Below are 22937 nucleotides of genomic sequence, written 5' to 3'. Positions count from 1 at the left end.
CATTTAGAAATGTTTATAGGGTGAAGTTTGAAAAGGTCTATACATAAACAACCGACTACACCTGGTACCGTTCTGCTACAGTTTAGCATGTGCTAGCATAACATGTTTGTAGATAGTAGCTGCTGGCAAAACATACATACTCTGGCTTTAGTTAAATGATTTGACATTTTTGGAAATAAAATTACACTCAATCCTTTTCTTGCTGAGCTCAATGGGGAGATTGATCGACTCGTGTCTCTAGTGGACATGAACGGTCTAGCTTAGCATACGTATTGCAAACGGGCTAAAAGCTAGCCTGGGTCCGCCAAAAGGGAAACAAATCTACCCACCAGCACCTGTTAAGCTCAAGTTAAGTTATATTTTTGGTTTCATATCTCGAACTTTGTCCATCTCTATGCTAAGCTAAGATAACACGCTGCCGGTGCTAGCTTCAAATTGACTGCGGAGACATGTGAGCGACGTATAAATGGGTCAAACAAGGGACAACAACAACAAAAAACGCCACTATGTAATAAGTCAACAATTATGTTTATTTTATTTTATCGAGTTTATACGATTTTGGTTCTGTAGCAACCTACTGGATAACTCTAATGAAGTGCAATTGTACTCAAGCCGGTTACAGTTGAGAGCAATGACAGGCACACGTTTTGTGCAAATTTAACAGCATTGGAACGGCTCCTACATATACACAGCAAAAATACATGCCAGAGGAAAACAATACTAAATCAGTTTACATTGACAATAGTTAGGAAGACTTCCCTCGATGTCAATCCAGACTAACACTTGAGATACACATTTTACCCACTGTAGGATTATGGGAGTTAGCGACTGAAAACATTGTCTTTACACACAGCAAGAAATGTGTGGTGTTAACCAACTCCATGGACTACATGCCTCCAACCTGCCCTCCTAAAGGATCCAAACATGCATTGCTCTCTCAAAATAATTATGCTGACATGACAAAAAGTAAACCCCAAATCAGTAAGGTAGACAAGAGGTAAGCCGCCTTCCATTTGCTTTAAGAAGTACTCTTAAATGTGTCATATTTCCTACATGTCTGGCAGTACACATGTTAAAAAAGATTCAAATTAAATAAAAAATTAAACGTTTGAAGGTAAATGCAACTTTAAAGTATCACAAGCCACACATGACAATACAACCATCTGAAACACACGGGTGTTGGTAGCATCGGCGGAGTGACACGGCAGATGGTTTTAGCTAAATCGCCTTCCTAAAGCTCAGTCCAATATTTACATACTCAAAAGTTACATAAATGATTTAGCGTCATGATGAGCTTAGGTTTTGTGTTTGATGACAGTTAAATAAATTGTGTTTATTATCCTCCAAACATGCAGAAACACAGGATTACAAGAATGAAATCTAGGTAGGTGAGTTTGAAGATTTTGGTGACCAGTATGTCGCGTTGTTACTCGGACATTACAGGCTTAAGGTCTGTGTTTGAGCTTCGTTTGCTCTCTTGTCCCTCACAGTGAAAACCAAACATCCCTGTAAATGTGTGCACTGGCTCGTGTTAGGTCCAAAATGTCAAGTTTGTTGGACATTTTATTTGAAATCCAAATTGGAAACGTTAAAGGTTTTGCATTTGCATGTACAGACAACATAATTCCTTTAAACAAGTAAAATAGTTATAAACAGAAACTACGCTGCTTGTTAGCGTGGAAATAACTCATCTGAAGACTATTTTGCCCCATTGTTCAACTTCTTTCCATGACCACACGTTAAAATCTTGATGATGAATAGTTAAACTGGTGCACGCAGAACGATTTTACCATCGAAACCGACAGATGGAGTCTCATAACAGGGTCTGGCGATGCCACTTGTGAAGGAAAGCAGATGCACCACTACATTCTACAGCTTTCCTTTATTATACAATCAAGGGCCACGTTGAAATCTTTTACAACCTAAAATTTAACAGCATCAACAAAAACTACTTCAGTTGCATTCAAATGGCAACTATCGAAAAGTAAACTTACTGTAACATACATATTAAAGTGTATAGTCCATGCAATTGCGCACGGCCGGGTTTGCATCATTATGGTATGTCGTTATTAGTGTATGGGAGACATCAGCCACCGGTGCATCTTCCGATTTAGGTTCAGGGAGCAAAACTCCTCAACACTCAGCAGAAACTTCTCAGCCAGACTTGAAGAGCAAGATGGCCACTTGGCCCAAGTAGAAGTAAATGAAGTGCTTTGTCTCGTGGGTGACGTAGCTGCCGAAGTTCCTCCCGACGATGCAGTGCCAGGTGGGGTTGTACTTTTTGTCAAACTCCTGAAACAGGTCGAAAGAAGACAATTAGTGTAAACCAAAAAGAAACACAAAATGGATGCAAGTTACAAATGCTGGCGTACATGTCATAATCAGGGATGTAGGTACCATTGAGGATATGAAGGGAATAGATATTTTCACTGCTCGCCTATTTCTTCAATTCATGTATTAATTACTTGTGGTAAAAACAAAAGCATATCCCTTATAATTCCCCAGAGCCCGGAGAGAAATCTTCATATCTTTTATCCGAACCGAGGCACGCTCGACAATCAGAATCCTCACGTTTGAGGAGCTGAAACGAGCAAAGATTTGGTATTTTTGTTTGGGAAATGACATAAAAAAACGTGTGATGATTTACTTTCTTGGAATTTGAACTAAGGCAATACATAAATGAGTAAGTCAATAAAGAAGGGGAAAGCAAACAAAAATCCCGATACGGCTGAATTCAAAAAGCAGGAACCGAAATGTAGACTGGCTTTTTTAATAACACATGTTTTCGGACCATTATCAAGTTTTAATAACATGATGTTGTATTGCCTGTTTAAGTGAAAATACATCCATGTTGTGACATCATAAAATGTGAAAAATACTTGAGCGTGATGTGTAGGAGTGTGTGTGTGTGTGTGTGTGCGTGTGTGTGTGTGTGTGTGTGTGTGTGTGTGTGTGTGTGTGTGTGTGTGTGTGTGTGTGTGTGTGTGTGGTAGGGGTACTTGAGAACTCCTGATAATAAAAATTAAAAAAAAACCTGGCTCCGGCCCTGATCACAAGCGCCTCGTCTCCACATTGTAACGAAAATAGATCTGAGAATAAAAAAAGCCTCTGAATGTGCAGCTCATGTGCCAGTGATGTAAGCGCGCAGAGGACCGTCCTGTCTCACCTTCTTGATGTAGGCTGCTATGTCCTTCTCTATGTTGTACTTCTCCATGGCTTGGGTGGCACAGTCCACCGCGTCCTGCTGCATGTCCTCGGACATGTCTGCGTTCTTGATCACAGCTTTCCTGTCAGTCATGGTTGAGGACGAGGAGGAGGAGGAGGATGCCTGCCTTGAGGGAAGAGGAAGAAAAGCAGCACATTCACTGCACTGAAAATGAACACCGCACGTGGGGTGATGAGGGGGATTTGTTTAGGCCAGCTGGATCATCGCGAAAACATCACTCATACGCAGAATAATGGCCGTTTGACAGCGTCCCCCCCCCACCCCCTACCCCCCAACATGTGCACAGATTCACAATCGGAACTTGCGCTCATGTGTGATACAGAAACGACGACTTGAGTGTTGCATAGATTGGCTGCGAAACTTGATACAGGTGGAGTTATATTACTTGGCAAAATCACTTTCCGGATAAAAAGCAGCATCAGGAGACCAGAAGTATCGAGATGTATCTAATTACTCATGTGCTCAGGAACAAAATACACCTGCTGTCCCCCGTGTCAGTCCAGCCCCGCGTCTTGCCAGTCGAGATACAGTAAGCCGTACAGTGTAACGCTCAGCATCACGAGGAACTCGAGTCAGAAATATATGGCATGACATGCGAGTCAATCTTTCACACACACAAAAAAGGAATCTGCAACTCACCTTTTCTTGAGCCGAATGAAAACACTTATTTCCCCCAGAAAAAAAAAATGTATTTCACCCAGCCAGCTGAAGGGTGGGGGGAGGTTTAGATGATGCTGCGGCTAATTGCTTTTTAAAGATTTACACAATAAGCATGTAGGTAGGTTGTCTCTCTCTGCTGCGCTCCAACAGCTCCCCGCCCCTCTGCTGCATGCTGCACCCTGCCATTGGCTGAGCTGCAGCCTCCCCGTGTGTTGCAAGCGTTTTTCTCCAGCTCCTGTCTGCCGGCATCTTATTTCATCCCACAATGCATCATTCACAGTGTACACCACCCGACTGTGGGCTCAAAGGAAACGAGACCTTGGCCACGAGTAGGTATCGTTTGGCTGCGCGTAAAAGGCTTTTTCATCAGTTTGTCGTCACAGATGAGACGAGATGAGAGATGAGCTTTGAGTGCTGAACGTATGGGCTGCTACTGCGTCGGCGTGTTGTCGCTTATATCGGAAGTGATGGTTTAATGCAAATGAGCAACTTCATTTTCTACTCTATTGGGTTCAGTTTTGCGAATACAACATCTATAATTCTTTCTTTAAGACAAAACAGTGGTTATAGATGGTGGAAGGAATGTGTGACCGTGTTGATTATTGAGGGAAACATTTTTCAAAATTATAAATACAGTAAGACATTTGGGTTCAAATAAAAACAAAGTAAAGTGTTTCTTGTTTGAAAGTGTTTTATTGAAAACGCTAAGAGAAAAAGTAAAGATTAAGCAAAATGAAACATACAAACTACTCCCACATGAAACCCCCTCCCCAACCTCCCCAATTTTTAATGCTTTCATACCAGGCATCTACGACTCCATCCTTTGATCCAACTTCCTGGTCCTCAGTTTCGTTTTCTTGTAAAATAAAGACATTACCAATGAAACACTTTAAATAGGCATTGGGGGCCTAATGGAAAAGAATGTTGCTCTAATCATGTTGCTTTTAATTAGTTCTGAAATCAAACTCATTTGAATCCTGGAAAACTGATCCCGTTCCGAGCATCCATCCTTGCCTATCCCTGTCCTAATCGATCCACTCATCCAGCTCCAAGGATTGGGATCCACTGAGCCACTCCTCCAATCAAAACCTTGAAATACCAGGAAGAAAATCAGAGGCAGACTGTTAGAATATAACGTCAAAATGTTTGGGCCTAATTTTTCCATTTTTGTGCACTTATGTCAGATCAAGAAAGAAAAAAAAATGCCACTGAGCACAAAAACTGTAGCGCTCTGAAGTTAAAACATTTTAACTAATGAGGACATTTTAAAAGTTAAAAGTGGGATGTTTTTGCAACAAAGTGATTCAGATTTTTTTTTACATTTGACAGCAACAATGTTACACTTACATCACAACACTTGATCTAGGACTGCGTATTCTGTCACAAGCCAGAGTAGCAAGTTAAAAATAGTGTAAATAACAAAGCACAGCACATATGGCTTTATTAAATATGACATGCATGATATGGCAACCTATCAAAACGTTCAATTTATGGAATATGAAGCGTACCATTGCCCCGACCTGATTGCTCCTCATTTAGATGTCCTATCCTGACCATACAAATGAAATGTGCTCCACAATGGTTTTATTCCAAATCACTTTAATCCTTCGCTTCAGATGTCTAAGAGGAAGACAGAAGGATAAAATACAGTTAAACATTGGGCTTCCTGTCCAAACAGCCCACCCCACATATCAAATGAGAGAAACTATTTGTCTTTTTTTTTCTTTTCTTTTTTTTTAAATAAACAAAAACAAAACTCAATCTTCAATACTTGCAAAAACATTGTGCAGCTTATAAAAACTCAACCTTTTTGAAGTCCCACACAGCACAATTCCTAATGTTGCAAAAATTGAGAAGAACAGAGAGAGGAAGAGAAAACAAAAAGGACAAAGCAGCTGAAGAGGGTAGGGGAGAGGGTGAAAAAGGAGAAGAGGGAGAGGGGGGGGGGGGGCGTTACATCTACGTACCAAGATCATCCACAAGGACATCGGGACATGAAATGCAAAAATTTAAATCCAATTGCTGACATCTGGAGAAACTCATGAAAGAGGTAAAAACAGGAAGGTATACATCAAAAGAGCAAAAACATCGGTGGTAGGAAGGTTTAAGAACGGGAGCGAGAGCGGCTGTGACGTGGCGAGTAGCGGGGCGATCCTCTGCCACGGCAGCGGGAATTGCTGCGGCTGCGGCTGGCGCTGCGACTCCGGCTCCTGCTCCGACTGCCACGGCTGCGGGAGCGGGATCTTCCGTAACTTGGGCTGCGGGGACCGTCTAATTTCACACGAATGTAAGCGGTCTCTCCCTGGCGGACACAAGAGAACTTGACATTGAAAAGGCAACTTTCCTTTCCTATGGCGGAAATACCATAGATGGAAATGAGGGCCAGGTGTGCTTCAAACATGGAGCATTTCTTGAAGTACTCACCTGGACACAGCAAAGAAACACTATCCATGAGAGTGAATCAAATCAGGACACATACCTCATGCGAGCGGAATTTGGTGTTGTCCAGCTTTCGTACGGCATAGGTCATGTCTTCTTTGCGCACAAACTCTACAACCCCGGTTCCGTCTCTGAAAACGTCGGCGTAGCATACGTCGCCCGCTTCGCGCATGTGGTCCTTCAGGTCCTGCCAGCTGCCACTCTGAGGGAGTCCTAAAACATTAGCCAGAGTTACATTAGCGAACGCGTGGTGAACTTTCCAGCTTGCTTTATGTGTGAAAACTTCAACATATGTCAGAATGACAAAACTTATTTGTTTTCCCAAACAGAAACTGCAAGAGTTAGGGACACAAGCGTTTCAATTCATTTAATTGAGACTAACTGACCAACAAGGAACATAAACATGCAAACAGGTTGAAACTGGTTTAGCGTGAAGACACAAATGGTTGGTTAATAACAACCCTGTATGCCTTATTAATTAAAAAAAAATATACAGCAGAACATGTGCTATACTGTGGCAAAATGTATTGATGAAATGCACTGCATTTATATTTTCATATTTATGACACTGTAGGCTTAGAAGTACAGTACCAGTCAAAAGTGTGTGAATTCAATGTGAATATAAAGGGGTATTCAAACTTTTCACTGGTACTCTATATAATGTGTCATTTTTATTCCATTTGCCTTCTCAATGTTACCACCACTGAAACGGCTTCACCAGAGTTGAGTTGTGTTTCTATAACCTTTTTACACAGTGTGTTCAAAGAGGAAATGTTGTGTCATTATTCTGACATGGAACGGGGGACATTATTGCTTTGCCGCGACAATCGAGGAAGTCACAGAACCAAATCGACGTTAGTGTCAAAAGCGACAGCCAGCGCGGTGGGGCTAGACACACACTAGACGCAGAGACTGTTGTGTTCAGGTTAGTTCATACGCTAGTGTTCACAACGCTTGGTCGTGCATCTCTTCTATTATCACAACTGGGGCAGCATTATCAGATTTCTTTGGTTTAGTGTAAAAAAAGCAAAGCCGGTGCCGTAAGGGGTAATTTTAAAAACAATTCAGCGAAATCGCCGGAGAAAAAGAGGTTCTGAGCGAGTGAAATATGTTGCTTACTGACTGTACGTTTACTATTGACACCAAACAGTCAATGTAATTATACTTTCTCAACTCTGTGATTTGTATCGGCCGATACTGCTTCCAGTGATCAGATGATGCCTTCAGCAATCTGCCGGAAAAGTCACAATTGGAGCCTCCTTATCAGCTTTGTTGATCAATGCGCATTGTACTTGTCTACAAATCATATTACCAAGCCTGACTTTGTGGAGATTATTAATTTTGCTTTACTGTCACAACAGAATGTGAGGACACATAGGTTTACATTTTCAGTGGTACTATTGGTGCTGCACAGTATTCTGATATGAGATAAATATGTCAACAACCTCGTTGTTTAAACCGTACAATATCCTGTTTAATTAGTGTCATCAATGTGAAACAGCGGAGCTCTGCTTCCACTTGATGCTGGCGTTCTGATTGTTTTGCTCCAATATGCACATTACAATTACAAATGTTCTTGCCAAATGTAGCTTGTCTACAAAAGGGAGGATTTGTTTTCTGAACCAAGACTGGAAACGTGTGTCAACACACCTTATCAACAGCAGTGGTGGCACAGTGAAGCTTCACTTGATCAATTCTTACCTTCCACAATAAAAGGCCCCAATATATATATATATATATATATATATATATATATATATATATATATATATATATATATATATATATATATATATAGCATTGCTGCTGAAGAGAGGGTACCTGAAGTCTTTCAGATCATTTCACTAAGAGGAAACTCGAGAGATAGCCTGTAATGTTGTTACTACTTATCTTTGCAAGGATTTATTGGCAGAAATGCAACATATGAGGGTGGAGATATGTAAATGTATAGCTGATCTAAGAGAGTTTCACTAGTCCTGGAAGGGTATTAAAATGTATGAATCCACTATGGTTATACATCAGTCCTGTTTTGTGACTTTTCCCACCCTCTCTGGTCTTGCATTGACAAAATGTGTTCTTTATGAACAAACAGAAAAATTGTATGTTCCATGTTCTATCCTCTAATATTCTATTAACGTTTACAATATACTACACACAGGTAGCATATTAAAGACATACTTTTGGTGTCATGACAGCACTATGAATACCAACCAATACCAGGCCCCACCACTTTACAATTACCTCCCTGCTTTAACAACCAACTTTTTAATCACAATACATTCAACAAATTGATATAAATTATTCTGTTAAATAATGTCTTAATTCAACCATTTGTTTAACGTTAATGTGATAAAGCACACTACTGTCAACCAAGAGTTTAACCTTAATGTTCGATTTACAATAATGCTCCATATTTAACCTCTTTGAGAATAAAACATGTCGAACACACCGATCATACCAGAGCTCAACTTTTCACAAACATTTGTTGGGACCTCTCAAACTCCCTATAAAAAGACCTAACCTCCTCGACTCTGACGTACAACTAAGCTGCGTTCAGCTAATGACACTTCAGACAGCGGATCAACAGACAGACTTCTGCGATTACACGTTTGTGTATGAGCTATTTTAACGGCTGCTTACCCGACACGATGACCCGGTACTCGGAGCGTCTGGAGGGAGGCCCGTATCTTCCTCTGGGAGCCCCACCGATCCCACCGAAGCCGCCTCTCGAGCCCCTGCCGCTCCGAGGGAACTCCACCCGCAGCCGGTAGCCGTCATAATCGTACCCATCTCGCCCATAGACCGCGTCATCGGCGTCCCTTGTGACAAAATGGCACAGTTTGAGGATAAAGCACGCGGAGGGCGGGCAGCTAAGTTTGACACATACACATACTTAGAGGAACTGCAGTGACGGACGGGGGTCAGCCACGCTAGCGGCTAACGTTAGCCTGATCCGCTTTACGGTAGCTAATCCGCCGTGCAGACGTCCAGGGCAAAACGGTCATTGTGCCTCCATTTGTGCTAAGACAAACACAATGTTATTTGTTATTCGTTGCACTCTGCAGTGAATACTCCATCAAGCGTAGCGTCACTCCACGGGGTGCTTTGACTGACCTACAATGCACAGTGTGACGTTAGCTGTCAGGGCATTAAAACGCGGCGGGAACTAAACGAAGGCTGTTAGGCGCGTGAGCACAGACGTTAGACCTCGTTCAGAAACACACATTAAAAACCGGAACCGCATACACCAAACTCCAATAAGAGGACGCGGTCCGGTTATAGCGAGTCCAGGAACTAGTCCGTGCCCGCGTCAGAGCGCGAGTGTGTGGGGCTGGCCTAACTGTCAGCACCTTACCTCGGGTCCTCAAATTCAATGAAGGCGAAAGGCGGACCGCCCCTCCGGTTTTTCAGATCGATATCTCGAATTGTCCCGTATTTGTAGAACACGTCCTCCACGTCTTTGGTGCGAATATCAGGGGGGAGATTCCCCACATAAATCCGGCAGTCGTTGTTACCAGCGGGGCCTCGCACTACACCCGACATCGCGGCGGCGCACGTCAGCTCCTTAACCTAACAGTTAGTTGAGGTCCTACGGGGTTGGCGGAGCAACACGGAGATGAACTCCGTGCACTTTGGCACGTTGTCGAGCGGAGAGAAGAAAGCAACAAAACGCGTCGTTCAATTGGGCAATCTGGAGGGTGTGAAGTGGGGAGACTGTACTTTCAATAAGGCGCCCACTACTCCAGCGTCTCGCGCTCCTTTACAGAAGCTTTCATGAATACCGCAAACATCGCAGCCAGCGCGGACACATCCGCCTTACAAAATAGTCCGCGGAAAGTCCAAGTGTTGTGATGACCGTCAATCATTTATTCAGTAACAAACGTGTAAGTAAAATAATTATAGTAATTATATTTCTTTTAATTCATTGGTTTATTAACAGTGACTGGGTATATCGGTGAGCATGTCGGTGAAATGCTTAAAAATTAAAAAAATATATATACCTTATTGAAAGAAAAATAACACGTAAACAAGCATGTATGCGTCTAACTTTTGTTCTGTTGTCTACATAAAATATTTAACTGCGTGGTATGCAGTTGAGACTGTTTCTCCCTTTTATTACGATCTACTGTTCCGTGAAAGAATGTGATAACTCAGTGGTGAGAAGTAAATCTATCCTAAATAAATAATGTATAGACCCCAAATACAATATACCATATTTTCTTAGAATCTGACGCTAACCTTAGTGTCAAGTTCTATAAACAGCATATCATCAATGTAGTGTTTGTGTGTGTGTGTGTGTGTGTGTGTGTGTGTGTGTGTGTGTGTGTGTGTGTGTGTGTGTGTATGGCGGGTGGGAGGCGGGGGCAAAGGGAATGCAAAACATAGTTATGTATACTCTTATATTCACAATGTTATAATAGCATAGCAGTTTATTGTCACAGTTTAACCCTTGTGTGGTGCTCATATTTTTTTTTAATTTTTAATAGTTTTTAATTCAACAAAATTGGACAATTTTACGTTAAAATATCGCAATTACAAGCAATATAAACAGCATATATGCTTAATATTTGCTCTTTACCTTTGTTAGATCACATGTATGAATTAATGTGCTACTCTTTTTTTTATAAAATGTAATAAAAGAAAATCAATTCTAATCAAGATATGAGTGATGCTCCTGGCCACATATTCTCCCATCCCTGTGTGTGGTGTGCTCATGAGTACCACATTCCTGCCTTTCTTTGGCACATACACACACTTAAAGAGTTGATGGGCTTATGTTGGAACTAGCTGAGGTCAAAGCATAAAACCCTGAGGTTAGAGCATTGAACCCTGAGGTTAGAGCATAGAACCCTCATACTGCATGCATTACATCACTACATCCCTTGAGAAATCACATGGTCATTCTTTGTTTGCGAACTAATAGATATTGTCTGTTTTTTTCTAAATCTCTCTCTCTCTCTCTCTCTCTCTCTCTCTCTCTCTCTCTCTCTCTCTCTCTCTCTCTCTCTCTTTATCTCTCTCTCTCTCCCTCTCTCTCTCTCTCTCTCTCTCTCTCTCTTTCTCTCTCTTACTACTGTTTACTGACTATTGTGTCTACATTAGGATCATTATTGTTGTTTGTTTTTTGTAACATGCAATAAAGGGACACTCAACTTTTTGAATTAACCACATGCGTCCCTACTTCTCATTTTGCACTCTCATACTGTATATTTTGGATATTATTGATTTCCCATATCTGTTTATTGCAAATAAAAACACAAGCAAAACTCCCACACCACACTGAACCTGTACATGGTTTTATTGCTTGATTGCATACATTTGATCTATGTTCATCAGACTATTTGAAATTTAGAAGGACAACCGGCACACAATCACATTGTGTTATAAATGTCTGCTGTGTGGATTGCACTTTTTACCTGGTACTGCAGAGACTGAGTAGCTTGAAGCTAATTCAGGTGCAATATTTATAATTGTGCATTGTCACTAACCAAACTAAAGTACACACACTCATACACAGAGAAGTTTTGCACAGCTTGAAGATATTTCCACCTGAATGTCAGAAATTCTCAATTTTCCCCTATTTTTCAAACAAACCTACGTCTTTGCTCAGCAGCAAAGATCCAATTGTCAAAAAGCAAATGTCTTAGTATTTGTGTTAATAAATGCAAGATTTGAAATTTTTTACGATACTGTAACAAGAGCATGTACATACATCCATAATTAAAGTAAAGCAAACATCCGGCAATACATTAGACATATCCACAGCCATGTTCTGATTGTCCTCCTTCGTCAAGACCAGAAGACACGCTGTCACTTGTTTTTTTTATTGAACATCATCATGAGAGTCAGAATTCTGAAACAACCTAATTATCCACATTACAACTCCTCTTTGCCATGGTGATGAAAGACAACACAGTGCTTATGGAAACACCACTTCTCAGTATGCGTGACAAGACCCGTAGCTGCGCTGGCCAGACTCGCCACAGTTATCACCACCAGTGTACTTCCCCTGACACGCCAGACTGTTCGCCTGTGGACAGAGGAGTCATTAAGCAAGCAGATAAACACAGAACAGGAAACATACACTGGTTAGTGGTCCACGTAAGGATCACGATCTGCAAGAAAGCAAGAGGCGGAAGTACCTCGGCTCTCTTAATGAACTGCTCAGTGGCAGATTTCTCGTTCTCTTTATGTCCTCTCCAGGCTCTGAGGGCGGACGCCTGCAGGGCGCGGCCGAAGGAGAACGTTAGGATCCAGGGTTTGGCCAGAGGACAGTTGTTGATGGCACTGAGGTGAACAGAGGCCTCTTCTTCACTCTGACCACCTGAGAGAAAAGCCACTCCTGTGTGTGAACAAAATAATAATATGGTTTTACTTTCATTTTCTTGCTGCAAACATTCAGAAACATCCCTGTAAAAAAAAAAAAAAATCCTCTCCAGAGACGAAAGCACTCAAGGGTCACCTGTTACCGCCGGGGGGACAGTGCGGCGCAAGGCGGTGACAGTTGCCATAGCCACTTCCTCCGGGCTGTACTTAGTGGGGCAGCTGTGTCCAGCGGTGACCATGTTGGGTTTAAGAAGAGTACCTTCCAGGTACACATGGTGGTCCGACATGGCCTTGTACACTGCAGTCAGGACCTGCGACACACACATTGTTTCACCAAAGAGCCGGCAGACTGGTGCTTCCCTCTCTTGAAGTAACAATGCCTCACATGCAGTGCAGTGTGTAAGAGGTAGAAACCTTCTCAGTGATGTACTGGCTGCGTTTCAGGTCATGATCTCCGTCGGGCAAAATCTCCGGCTCTATGATGGGCACGATGCCATGCTGGCCGAGAAAATGAAAGATTATCAGAGCAAGGCAGACGCATCAAAAACTTGTATCCACATGGTTTTTACGCTGTCGGGTGCTGACCTGCTGGCAGATGCTGGAGTAGCGCGCGAGAACATTTGCATTTTCTGTGATTGCCAGTTTAGATGGATTGGTGTCACTGACTTTAAGCACGCAGCGCCACTTTGCAAAGACAGCTCCATCCTTTTTATACTGCGCACAGCGCTCTGACAATCCATCCAGACCTGTGAAGTTCAGAAAAGAGTGATTGTTTGTAATATGCGTTCCTCTGAACAGTGATATCAGAGGAAAACCCAAATGTTTTTGGTCTGACCCTGCGTGGTGGTTTCTCCACAAGTTCCCGCCAGAGGTACAACACCTTTGTCTACCTGTGGAATAATGTATAGAAAAGCAATGTTAAATTCTCAAATACAGCCTAATAAGGCGACTAATAATCAGAATGCATTGCCGTGATGACACATTTGATCAGAACCTCAAGGGTTGGTATGATTTGACGCCCCACATTTATATCTTTTGGAACTAAACTGCCAGACCTTGATGCCGACCATGATGCCCCTCTCCCTGATCATTTTGACAAAGGCGACGCCGTTATCAGAGTGCTGGTACAGCGTCTCGTGGAAGAAGATGACCCCTCCAATGCATCTGTTGATGCGATCGTCTGCACTGAAGAGAATCTGCCGGAACTGCCTGCGGTTCTCCTCTGCGTTCTCCACCCCGACCTGGGCCAGGCGCTTAGCCATGCTGCCTGCAGTTAACATACATATGAGTTTGTTTAATATCCATACTGTGCACTCTTTGAACAGGAGGGTCGTTATCAGTCACAGCACTGACCTTCTAGTGGGATTGTCAGAGTGGGACATTAATGGCGTGCATGTTTTCTACGGTTAAAAGAAAAGAGAGAGTGCTACAGACCCACAGATTCATCTGCAGCCAGGATGCCCTTCCCTGGAGAAACTATGCGTAGAGCGGTCTCATGCAGCTCCTTCTTCTGCGCCTCGGAGAGTGTGGGGCACTGGTGCGTCATCACGGGTGACTGATTGTCCTACAGCCTTTGGAAGTTGATGCGATTTTATTATTCACATGTTAATGACTAAAAGACCAATATCACCCATCCATGAAGTTCCTTGGGACAAAAAATTGGCGGGGGGGGGGGGAGGGCTGTTGTAAACAATGCAACTAGTGGAGGTGGCAAGGTGCTCAGTGTTGCCAGATTGGAAATGGAGAAGTGTCGTACCGGAGGCTCAAGACGGTCCTATTTAGAGGATAATTATCATGCATCCTGCAACACTGAGATCGATTAACCAATGACAGTTCTCTCTACAGTCAGAGCTTGCGCAAGAAGGTGGAACGCAAGATACCGTTTCCAAAACTTGTAAGAGTGTAATAACTAGTTTGTGAAAGACCCAGAGAAACACAAATATCCAACGAGGCAAAATCCCGGACGTTTTGGAATCCCTGCCGGACGCATTTCGTAGGTCTCAAAAAGAGGACATGTCCGGGAAAAAGAGAATGTTTGGTCACCCTATTTGAGGAGGTATGATATTGTGACAACAGTCAACTTATTAGCTTTTTCTCAACTGCTGATGTATGAGCTTCTGTGGACGATGTGTTAAAAATGTTGAAACCAATGTTTAAACACTGAGTACACGATTACTTGATAATCTAAAAGAAAGATAGATTACATTAACATCCCATGATTGTACATCAAAGGAATCAAAGCACTCAACAAATACCAAAAGAATTAAGATAATGCAAGATTATCTTTTTTTTGATCCTGAGAGGTGAAATTCACATGTTAGTGTCGCAAGAAAAATGCTAAAGAGTTTGGAAACAGATACAACAGAGGCATAACAAGTTAAATATTGTTTTATGGTGTATAATATAAAGTGCAGTTTAGAGTTAAAGTAAAACATATTAGTTATCTGTGAATTTAAGTTAAATATCATTTAAACTTGCAATTTGCGGCAACTTTGCAACAACTGCGAGCGTTAACAGCTTAAACAGGTGCAAAGAGATGTGCTACTCACTGTCAGTGATGGAACCACAGATTAAAAACAGAGATGAGCAGTTCTTACCTGACAGAACTCAAAGGTGTCTCGTCCGCTGATGTGATGAACACTAACTGGAGACTCTCAGTCAGCTCTGGTTTGTATCCAGCTCAAGTGTGTCACACCCCATAAGCCCACACCCCTGGGCGGCGCTTGTACACCCGCCTCTGCCCCAAATACTATGAATTATAAGATTGGTGATGAATCATTGTTCTATTTAAATAAATACATTTTTTGTTTTCTACAGCTATGCTGATACGGCCGCTTTTGCATTTTTTTCTGTCACTCAATCTCAATCTAATGCTTGTAAACTTGCAGTACTGATGTGAGTGTGTGTGTGTATATATATATATATATATATATATATATATATATATATATATATATATATATATATATATATATATATATATATATATATATATATATATATATATATATATGGATAGCAAACTAATTTAAGCGTTTACTTATTACCCTATGACGTGCTATTTTCATTCTAATTAGTAAAAATGTGCCCAGAGGAAAGTTTGAAGTCTCCTGATAATTTGGTCTTCTTCTTCGAATCCTCTGGGGTGTTTCAGTCTCAAAGCAATTCGTGCCCTCGGTGGCTTCTTTTTGTGAGCTTTAAACTGTAAAGAAAGCGATGGAACAGCTTCTGAAATAGAAATCATTTTCAAGTTCCAGTCAATATAAATGAACATTGTGATAAGACCCAAATGAGATCAAAATGAGGTCAACTGCATCATTTCCATTTTGATGAAGCAATTTTCTACTTTTTGTTTTCATACTGTAGCAGACAATGTAGTTAAAAAAATGACAACACAGAGAAAAAACCTTATGTGATTACATTTCTGTGAGCGAAATAGGATCATCCTTTATGTCGTTTACACAGTCATTGAATGATGTTGGTCTGCATCATTGCAGTATAAGCTATGTTACGAACATTTGTGTTATTCTGCTACAAGCTGAAGGTAATCAGTGTGACTCATGGCTCGCCTCCATTTGGGGACTCCTCTCTTATTGTGGGTCAGTGTGCCTCGGAAACTAGAAGTGGGTCACTGGACTGCCTGCCGCAACACAGACATGGTGGACCTGTCTAAGACAAGGGCCTGAGAGGGAATTTAATGTCAGGGAGGCGGTGGGATGCGGAGTGCTCCCTTTCAGGAAGATACAGATTTAAATAGATACAAGAAGTAAAGCAATTATATGCGGATCTCTCCTCCGGGGCTCTTTTTTTCTTCTTTTTTTCTGTTACCTAATTAAAAACATTTAATGATGATACTTTATCTGGCCCTCAATTATTTTTTTTGTCCTATTAAGGTTGTCCTCTATGGGTTTGTGAGCGCTTCTCTAAATAGGTCGAGCCAAGGCTGAAAGTTGGCCATAATGTATCCAGGTACGACATTAATAGGATAACTGGTTTAGAATTAGACACTCGGTATGTTTTGCCCAACGGCAAACACCACAGTAGAGCTGCTTAACGCTGGTGTCACCGATCCCGACAGGAAGATATTGTTCTTCCTAAATTTGATTGGTACAGGTTAAGGATGGTTTTATATACATGAAAAAAAAAGAGAATGTTCATATGTTCATAATCTTGCCCGTATTCCTATTAAATTAGACTTTGTCACTTTTTCTCAGAGAGTATCTGTCTGTCACCTTTAGTTGTGGTTTTTAGATTTACATTTAGCATCTTTCTATGTCGGTTATGTGTCTTGTTGTCTTGTTTCATATGGCATTTTCTGGTGTGTAATATGTTTTTGTCCATTGTGCACTGTCAACCTTGTCTATTGTTGTCTGCATGAGTCTGTTGTTGTCTATATATAACGTTTTCTATCTATCTATCTTTCTATCCATCTATTTATCTATCTATGTATCTGCAGGAAAGGACAATTCGTCATGTGAACTGCTTATTTTCACTGCAATCCAACTTCTGTGTTTAATTTGCAACTGACTTTGAGACTGAAGGTTCAATCTTGAGCAAACAATGTCACCACAACATCCATTCAATAGGCGTTCTGGAGCTTTCTACTATATCACACAAACTTATCAAGTCCATGTTATATCTGCAGTATAATCGCAAAGCACAAGTTGCCTCAAGGGACTTTACAATGTGTGCAGCATGCAGCACCCTTTTTGTTTAAAAGTAACAAGTGTTTTCACGAGTGTTCAGAGAAAAATAGAAATTTGAACACAGAGTGGACCTTGAGTCAAGATTGATTTGTCAACTGCAAATGTATAGATATATTTAAAAAAAAAAACCTTAACTCAAAATCCACTGACAATCTTTTCCCAGAGCTCTCAACTGCATCTTCCTCAGCTGATGGGGTTTTCCTCCACCTGCTATGATGGTTCAATTGCCCTCATGTGGCACCACACAGATGAACTGATCATACTCATGTAAACTACATCTGCTGAGGAAGACCATGAGATGTTACCGAAAGTTGTGAAAAAAACAGAATAAGTGGACCTTGAGTCAACAAACAAACTAATGTTCTTTAACACAAGTTCAAGGAAATGTTGTAATAATGTTCCAGGACAAGAGAAATAATAATATATTATATTTTATTTTGAGAATCCTTAGAGGAAAACACAATTCATGCATATATGAGGATTTAAATTAACTCACTAGACTCAGTAAAGAAATGAATGAGCTTTTCATTGTGTAGACTAACTGTCTGTTATCTGAGCATATGACATTAAAACATCTTGAAACTTGAAAAAGCTTCTAGATCTTAACTGTCCTAAGCAGGGCAAAATGTTTGCTTATAAAAATTTAAAAATTGAGGATGAACCTCAAAAGGTTTGAATAGAACTGCAACATCGTAAATAAATAAAAAATAATCATAATAACGTAAAAGGTATCCTACAGCTTTGCTTCATTTAAACACGCAGCAATAACATGATCAGTACAACTCTAAAAGCAAGTACGAGAGGTGACACATGGATCAGAGAAATATTTCTCACTTCCAATCAGCTTCTTCATAAAACATATTTCAGTCTTGTGCTTTACAATTCTGCTCCGTAGCCGAGCTCAGGTCCATGTTGGCCCATGTAGGAGACAGCTCAGTGGGAGAATATAGGATGTTATCGCAGTCAAAGTTATCAAAATAGTCCAATGAAAGGCCTCTTGTTGCTTTGGCCGCCCAATCAGGTCGAGTCCTGAGTTCCAGGATGACGTGGACGGGCATCTTCTGAAGGATGAGAGAATCAAACGAGGTGCCGCGAAAGAAAGCCCGCATCTTGAAACACTCCAGGTTACGAAGCCGGTTCACTGGATTCTTGCACAGAAGCTGTAAAGATGATGTGACATTTCCTTGAGGGCGATTCCCAGCGGGCATGTTAGGGAGAGAGGACGATCACAATCACAAACCTCAGTGAGCAGCAAGATCAGAGAAGAGCTGAAGGTCTCAGGTAGGACATACGGAAAACCCGTGACCTTGGTCAACATGGTGCCGTGGTCCGGCTCTGCTGGTAACGGAAACTGCGAAGTGCAAGTTGAAAAAAAACAAACTCAGACAGGTAACACGGCACCACGTAGAGAGCAATAATATCACACGTATGCGCCCTCACCTCTCCTGTCACCAATGAGAACAACATAATGCCAAAAGACCACCAGTCAGCAGCGTGGTTGTACGGACCGCCGCTTAAAACCTCAGGAGCTGTTCAGACGAACCAGGAAAACAATCATGAAATAAAATAAGCTCAAGATGAGAGGTGAAAGGGGGACATTACAGATATGCAACACAAATTGCAGCACAATGGAGCACAAACAAAACAAAAGGTCCATCCCAGGTGCTTGACATTCATAACTGGGTCTACTGAATCCAGTGGGAGCAAAACGCAGGTGCGGCTGAAATGTTGCTCTCATGCAGTCCACCACTATGCAGCGTGCCGTCCCTCAAACAGCCGCTAACTGTCTTTATGCAAGTGTGGAAAGGAAACCAAAATCTCACCCATGTATTGGATGGTCCCACATATCGTAAACGCTCTTCCGCCTCGTTTCAGCCGCCGGGACAGTCCAAAATCAGACAGGCGAAGGTGACCTGAACCATTGAAGATACACGCTGATACCTTATCATGTTGTCTGCTGGGACATGAGTAATTTGTGTCTCTTTTGTTATTTGTTAGTCGTTTTTTTTTAATCTACTAACTACTCTAATGTTGGCTCTTACAGGCCAAAAGGGTAAAAAAAAATATATATGGACAAGCATTACCTTGATCACTTAAAAGAATGTTCTCCATCTGAAAAAAAGGTACAATTATTATCACAGAAAGTCATGAATACAAATGTGTATAAACTACAATACACGTCAAATCAATTATACCTTTATATCTCTATGTATGATGCCTAAGTCATGAAGAAATCCTAAAAAATGAACAAACAGAAGACATACAATGAGAACACATCACGTAGATACAAGATGCTCCATGTTTAAAATGCCCTTTTAACTCTCGCATGTCTGTGGTCAATGCTAAAAGGTCAATATGGTGAACTCTTAATGATTGTCGCCGCATGTGAACACTCACCCAGCGCACTGCCCAGCTCCGCAGCAAAGAGCCGGACATCATCCTCCCCAAACTGGCCCTTTAGTAACCAGTAAGTGTACAAGTCTCCGGTGGTGCAGTAGTCGCACACTGCAGAGGACACACACATACACACACACACAAACACACACACACACAGACACTTGTTAGGTCTTTGAAAGCGGCTACTGAGCTTATGTAGGCCAACATCCTCTGAAATTAAATATCAGCAATGAGAAGCAGAAAATAGAACATTTTGCTCATCACACTGTTGCTCTGGAGGAGAAGGAAGAAGGGTTGAATTACAAGAATCACACATGCATCTGTCTTCTGTTAGCTGAGTTACATATTTTATATACAACTTCAGTAATGTATAATCAGGGTTGGTATAAGGTGTAAAAAGGCATGCAGGCAGTGCAGCAGCACTCTGATTAGATGGCAGCGTACCGCTTCAACATCCAGCACTGACATTTTGTATTCAGACTCAGGGATGCAGCGCAGTTGCTCAACGACGTAACTTCTCTGTGTTCTATGGGAGCGGCATGGCAGCAGGGGGAACTTAAAGAAGGACGGGACAGTAGATAGTTGAGGGGTTGAACTGTGCCATCGTTTATGCTCATTGACTCACTAATGAAGAGATGCTGCTGCGTCTGCCAGCAGTCCTGCAGATTGTGGATGAATGGGTGTTTGAGCTGCCGCTGCAATTCAACAGTCAACACACACACACACACACACACACACACACACACACACACACACACACACACAGAGGGAGAGTGAAAGTGAATTTAACAGTAAGAGATGATCCTGTAATCCAGATTATGTATTGTAAAGAAGAGTTAGGACAGAAAAATACTGAATCATTCAGACATCATTCAAACATTTTCCTCTTTTTTTTAACTGCACGTGAAACATCACTTTTAGCAGCGATATTGCTGAGTAGCCATATTTGAATGTTTCATTACGATTTTTCTGTTGGCATTAACCCAAAATACTGTCCTTAGATTGATTATTTTAACCAACCAACAAAAAAACTATACTTTACCTTATAAGTGCCAGCACATATTTGGCATTTCTACTTGAAAACTGATAAACTGATGATCAAAATAGTTTTTCCAATCAATTAATCAACTGATGGGAAGTCTAATTTAAGTATATAAGAACAGTAAAGCGACAATGCTTTCACTGACTGGTACTTTCTTCCAAAACCATACCTGAATGATGACTTCTTCTTTCGACTGCTCCAGCAGTCCATGCTTTAAGATATCAGACTTTGGTAGAACCTGTGCAACAATGAAGAAGTATTCAATGTATTGTTATTATAGCACAAATTATCACAGCTGAACTAACCTTAACAGCGTAGATCTTCTCTTTGACAACGTCCTTCACTTTCAAGATGGGTCCATATGAGCCTTTGGCGATGAAGCCCAGGATCTGTGAGCATAGACGTTACATTATGTTTTTACTGCCGGCTTTTTTTTCTCATTTTGTCGAACGTTCTGGTGTTGTGGTACCTGGAAATGGCCTCGTCCAGGAAGTTTACGCTGTGGGAATTCAGGCAGAAAGACAGAGATGGACGCTGGAGGAGTCGCCTGTGTGTCCTCTGCAGGCCGGAGGGGTTTGGGGACGGGCGGCCCGCCGTCCGGTCCCACGGGCCGAGAAAACACAGCCGAGTGTGCGAGCCTGTGATGGACGAACCCCACGTTTGAGAGGAACCCGTGACTCAGTCGACGCGGAGAAGGTGCTCCTTCTCTCTAGATGATAAAATATGTATTTGAATCTTTTTTTTATTGTGATCAGGGGTTGAATGTAATTAAGAAAAATAATGTAAAGTAGTTTAATTTGAAGCTACTTGAGGGAAATTGTTACTTTTCAATTATTCCACAGCTAAAGTTCATCAATAAAACAATGCAGTGTTAAAGACTAAAACAATCAAATCAGCTAGATGTTTATACAAGGAAGTAAACTGTACTAATATCACACATAACACATTTACTGTACAGTACTGTAAAACAGTATCATGTTCCCAATCATATTTACAAAATCATATTGTAAACCACAATGACTGTAGAGCAGTTATAATGTAAAGCACAATCACTGTAAAGCTGCTTTAAGCCAATCATAAAACAGTAAATGATGGTGGTAACTTCTGCAAAAAACACAATTCAAATCATAACTGTATAGTTTAACCTGAAAGGTTATAATAAATGCAAAGGGACATCTTTATGAAAAAATACTAAAATAAACTTTTTGCAGAACTTTAACTTGTGATTGACTATTACATCTTTACACTCTTTCACCACCGTCTGCATGGATGAGTTCATAAGATACTTCCTTGTAGCATTGGCCAATATCGTTTGTAATCATCGATCTACTCTATAATTACAATTTATAGCTTCTGCAGTTTTGTTGAAAGATCTAAGAACAAAAAACACGACATATAGTGTAATTTTTTTAACCATACTTTCATAAGCTACACGAATACAGAACATATAACTGCAGAAGCTTCATATTTTGAGTGAACAAAAGTGTGCCGTTTCGTTTTGAACAAGACGTTATGAAGCATCTCACTCTGCGCTGCACAAAATCACAGCGTGCTTCTCTTGTTGTGTTGTTTGTCACGCAGCTGCACAGGAAGCTCATGACCACTTAACTCATCAATACCTCTATTTATGACTGCGCTCTGTTCCACTGTGTTGCATCGACAAAGCAGTGCGCTATCTTCATTTCTTAAAAACCTACAGACAGATTTTTCTACTCATTCTTCAGAAAATAAAACTCAGTATCTTTTTCTTCGCATGTCGTCATTACTTCTTAGAGCACAGCTCATGTGGTTTAGTGTTTTTAAAACATATTTTTACTCTGTCTCTTGTGTGCACTTTACTCGTCTTCTGCTGTAATCCTGCAAATGTCCCCACTGCGGGACTAATAAAGACATGTCTTATCTTGTCAACCTCCTCCGAGTCCTCTTCTAAATCAAATCGACTCACCGTACTCTTCTTGCTGGCGTCGCTGCCCATACATAAACCAAAAGTATCACACACACAAATGTGTGCAAAGGCAACAAACAGTCAGCTCTTCCTCCCGCGTCCTGCTCTCGCTTTCCGTCTCGTCCATCTCCGAAGCTCCGGTCCACGTGTTGTGTTGTGTTTTGTGTGTGTGTGTGTTGTTGTGTCCAGCGTGTT

At 41.3% G+C, this 22937-nt stretch overlaps 3 protein-coding genes and 1 pseudogene across 8 annotated transcripts; all 4 read right to left on the bottom strand.

The window, feature by feature from the left end:
• Nucleotides 1-512: 512 nt before the first annotated feature.
• Nucleotides 513-4056, bottom strand: dynll2a (dynein, light chain, LC8-type 2a). 3 transcript variants are annotated; one of them, XM_068584648.1, is made up of 3 exons: nt 3866-4056; nt 3167-3328; nt 513-2292 (listed from the first exon to the last, which is right to left on the bottom strand). In XM_068584648.1, the coding sequence occupies exons 2-3, from the start codon at nt 3296-3298 to the stop codon at nt 2155-2157; spliced, it is 270 nt and encodes an 89-aa protein (XP_068440749.1). In that variant the 5' UTR covers nt 3299-3328; nt 3866-4056; the 3' UTR covers nt 513-2154. The 3 variants fall into 3 exon arrangements, with proteins under 3 accessions (XP_068440749.1, XP_068440748.1, XP_068440750.1); XM_068584647.1 differs by having other exon boundaries at nt 3167-3332; nt 3866-4055; XM_068584649.1 differs by lacking the exon at nt 3866-4056 and adding an exon at nt 3706-3724 and having other exon boundaries at nt 3167-3332.
• A 516-nt stretch (nt 4057-4572) lies between these two features.
• On the bottom strand, nt 4573-10083 carry srsf1a (serine and arginine rich splicing factor 1a). Of its 4 annotated transcripts, none has more exons than XM_068584644.1 (6): nt 9681-10083; nt 8966-9144; nt 6366-6538; nt 5854-6188; nt 5395-5506; nt 4573-4975 (listed from the first exon to the last, which is right to left on the bottom strand). In XM_068584644.1, the coding sequence occupies exons 1-4, from the start codon at nt 9866-9868 to the stop codon at nt 5991-5993; spliced, it is 738 nt and encodes a 245-aa protein (XP_068440745.1). In that variant the 5' UTR covers nt 9869-10083; the 3' UTR covers nt 4573-4975; nt 5395-5506; nt 5854-5990. The 4 variants fall into 4 exon arrangements, with proteins under 4 accessions (XP_068440745.1, XP_068440747.1, XP_068440744.1 ...); XM_068584646.1 differs by having other exon boundaries at nt 5407-5506; XM_068584643.1 differs by having other exon boundaries at nt 5395-6188.
• A 1533-nt stretch (nt 10084-11616) lies between these two features.
• On the bottom strand, nt 11617-15381 carry aldoca (aldolase C, fructose-bisphosphate, a). The gene is made up of 9 exons (XM_068584416.1): nt 15250-15381; nt 14087-14223; nt 13708-13919; nt 13488-13542; nt 13238-13398; nt 13067-13150; nt 12789-12963; nt 12469-12668; nt 11617-12356 (listed from the first exon to the last, which is right to left on the bottom strand). The coding sequence occupies exons 2-9, from the start codon at nt 14196-14198 to the stop codon at nt 12264-12266; spliced, it is 1092 nt and encodes a 363-aa protein (XP_068440517.1). The 5' UTR covers nt 14199-14223; nt 15250-15381; the 3' UTR covers nt 11617-12263.
• Nucleotides 15382-17833: 2452 nt separating this feature from the next.
• On the bottom strand, nt 17834-22844 carry LOC137790880 (ribosomal protein S6 kinase-related protein-like; annotated as a pseudogene).
• Nucleotides 22845-22937: the final 93 nt, after the last annotated feature.

Source organism: Clinocottus analis, unplaced genomic scaffold (genome assembly GCF_023055335.1).
Source record: "Clinocottus analis isolate CAN_PGR_092001 unplaced genomic scaffold, fCliAna1.0.p SCAF_2, whole genome shotgun sequence".
In the NCBI taxonomy this organism is placed as follows: domain Eukaryota; kingdom Metazoa; phylum Chordata; class Actinopteri; order Perciformes; family Cottidae; genus Clinocottus; species Clinocottus analis.
The sequence above is the reverse complement of the archived record's forward strand: the minus strand, read 5'-3'. Positions and strand labels throughout refer to the sequence as shown.

What these genes read in the sequence shown, in the direction of transcription:
- dynll2a (XM_068584648.1), bottom strand. Translation starts at nt 3,298, where the DNA reads ATGACTGACAGGAAAGCTGTGATCAAGAACGCAGACATGTCCGAGGAC. An exon ending in TAGCAGCCTACATCAAGAAG is followed by an intron (nt 2,293 to 3,166) that starts GTGAGACAGGAC and finishes GACCTGTTTCAG; the next exon opens with GAGTTTGACAAAAAGTACAA.
- srsf1a (XM_068584643.1), bottom strand. Translation starts at nt 9,868, where the DNA reads ATGTCGGGTGTAGTGCGAGGCCCCGCTGGTAACAACGACTGCCGGATT. An exon ending in GTACCGGGTCATCGTGTCGG is followed by an intron (nt 6,539 to 8,965) that starts GTAAGCAGCCGT and finishes CTAATGTTTTAG; the next exon opens with GACTCCCTCAGAGTGGCAGC. An exon ending in CCAAATTCCGCTCGCATGAG is followed by an intron (nt 6,189 to 6,365) that starts GTATGTGTCCTG and finishes TGTGTCCGCCAG; the next exon opens with GGAGAGACCGCTTACATTCG.
- aldoca (XM_068584416.1), bottom strand. Translation starts at nt 14,198, where the DNA reads ATGACGCACCAGTGCCCCACACTCTCCGAGGCGCAGAAGAAGGAGCTG. An exon ending in GGCTGCAGATGAATCTGTGG is followed by an intron (nt 13,920 to 14,086) that starts GTCTGTAGCACT and finishes TGTTAACTGCAG; the next exon opens with GCAGCATGGCTAAGCGCCTG. An exon ending in TGTCCCCCCGGCGGTAACAG is followed by an intron (nt 12,669 to 12,788) that starts GTGACCCTTGAG and finishes GTTCACACACAG; the next exon opens with GAGTGGCTTTTCTCTCAGGT.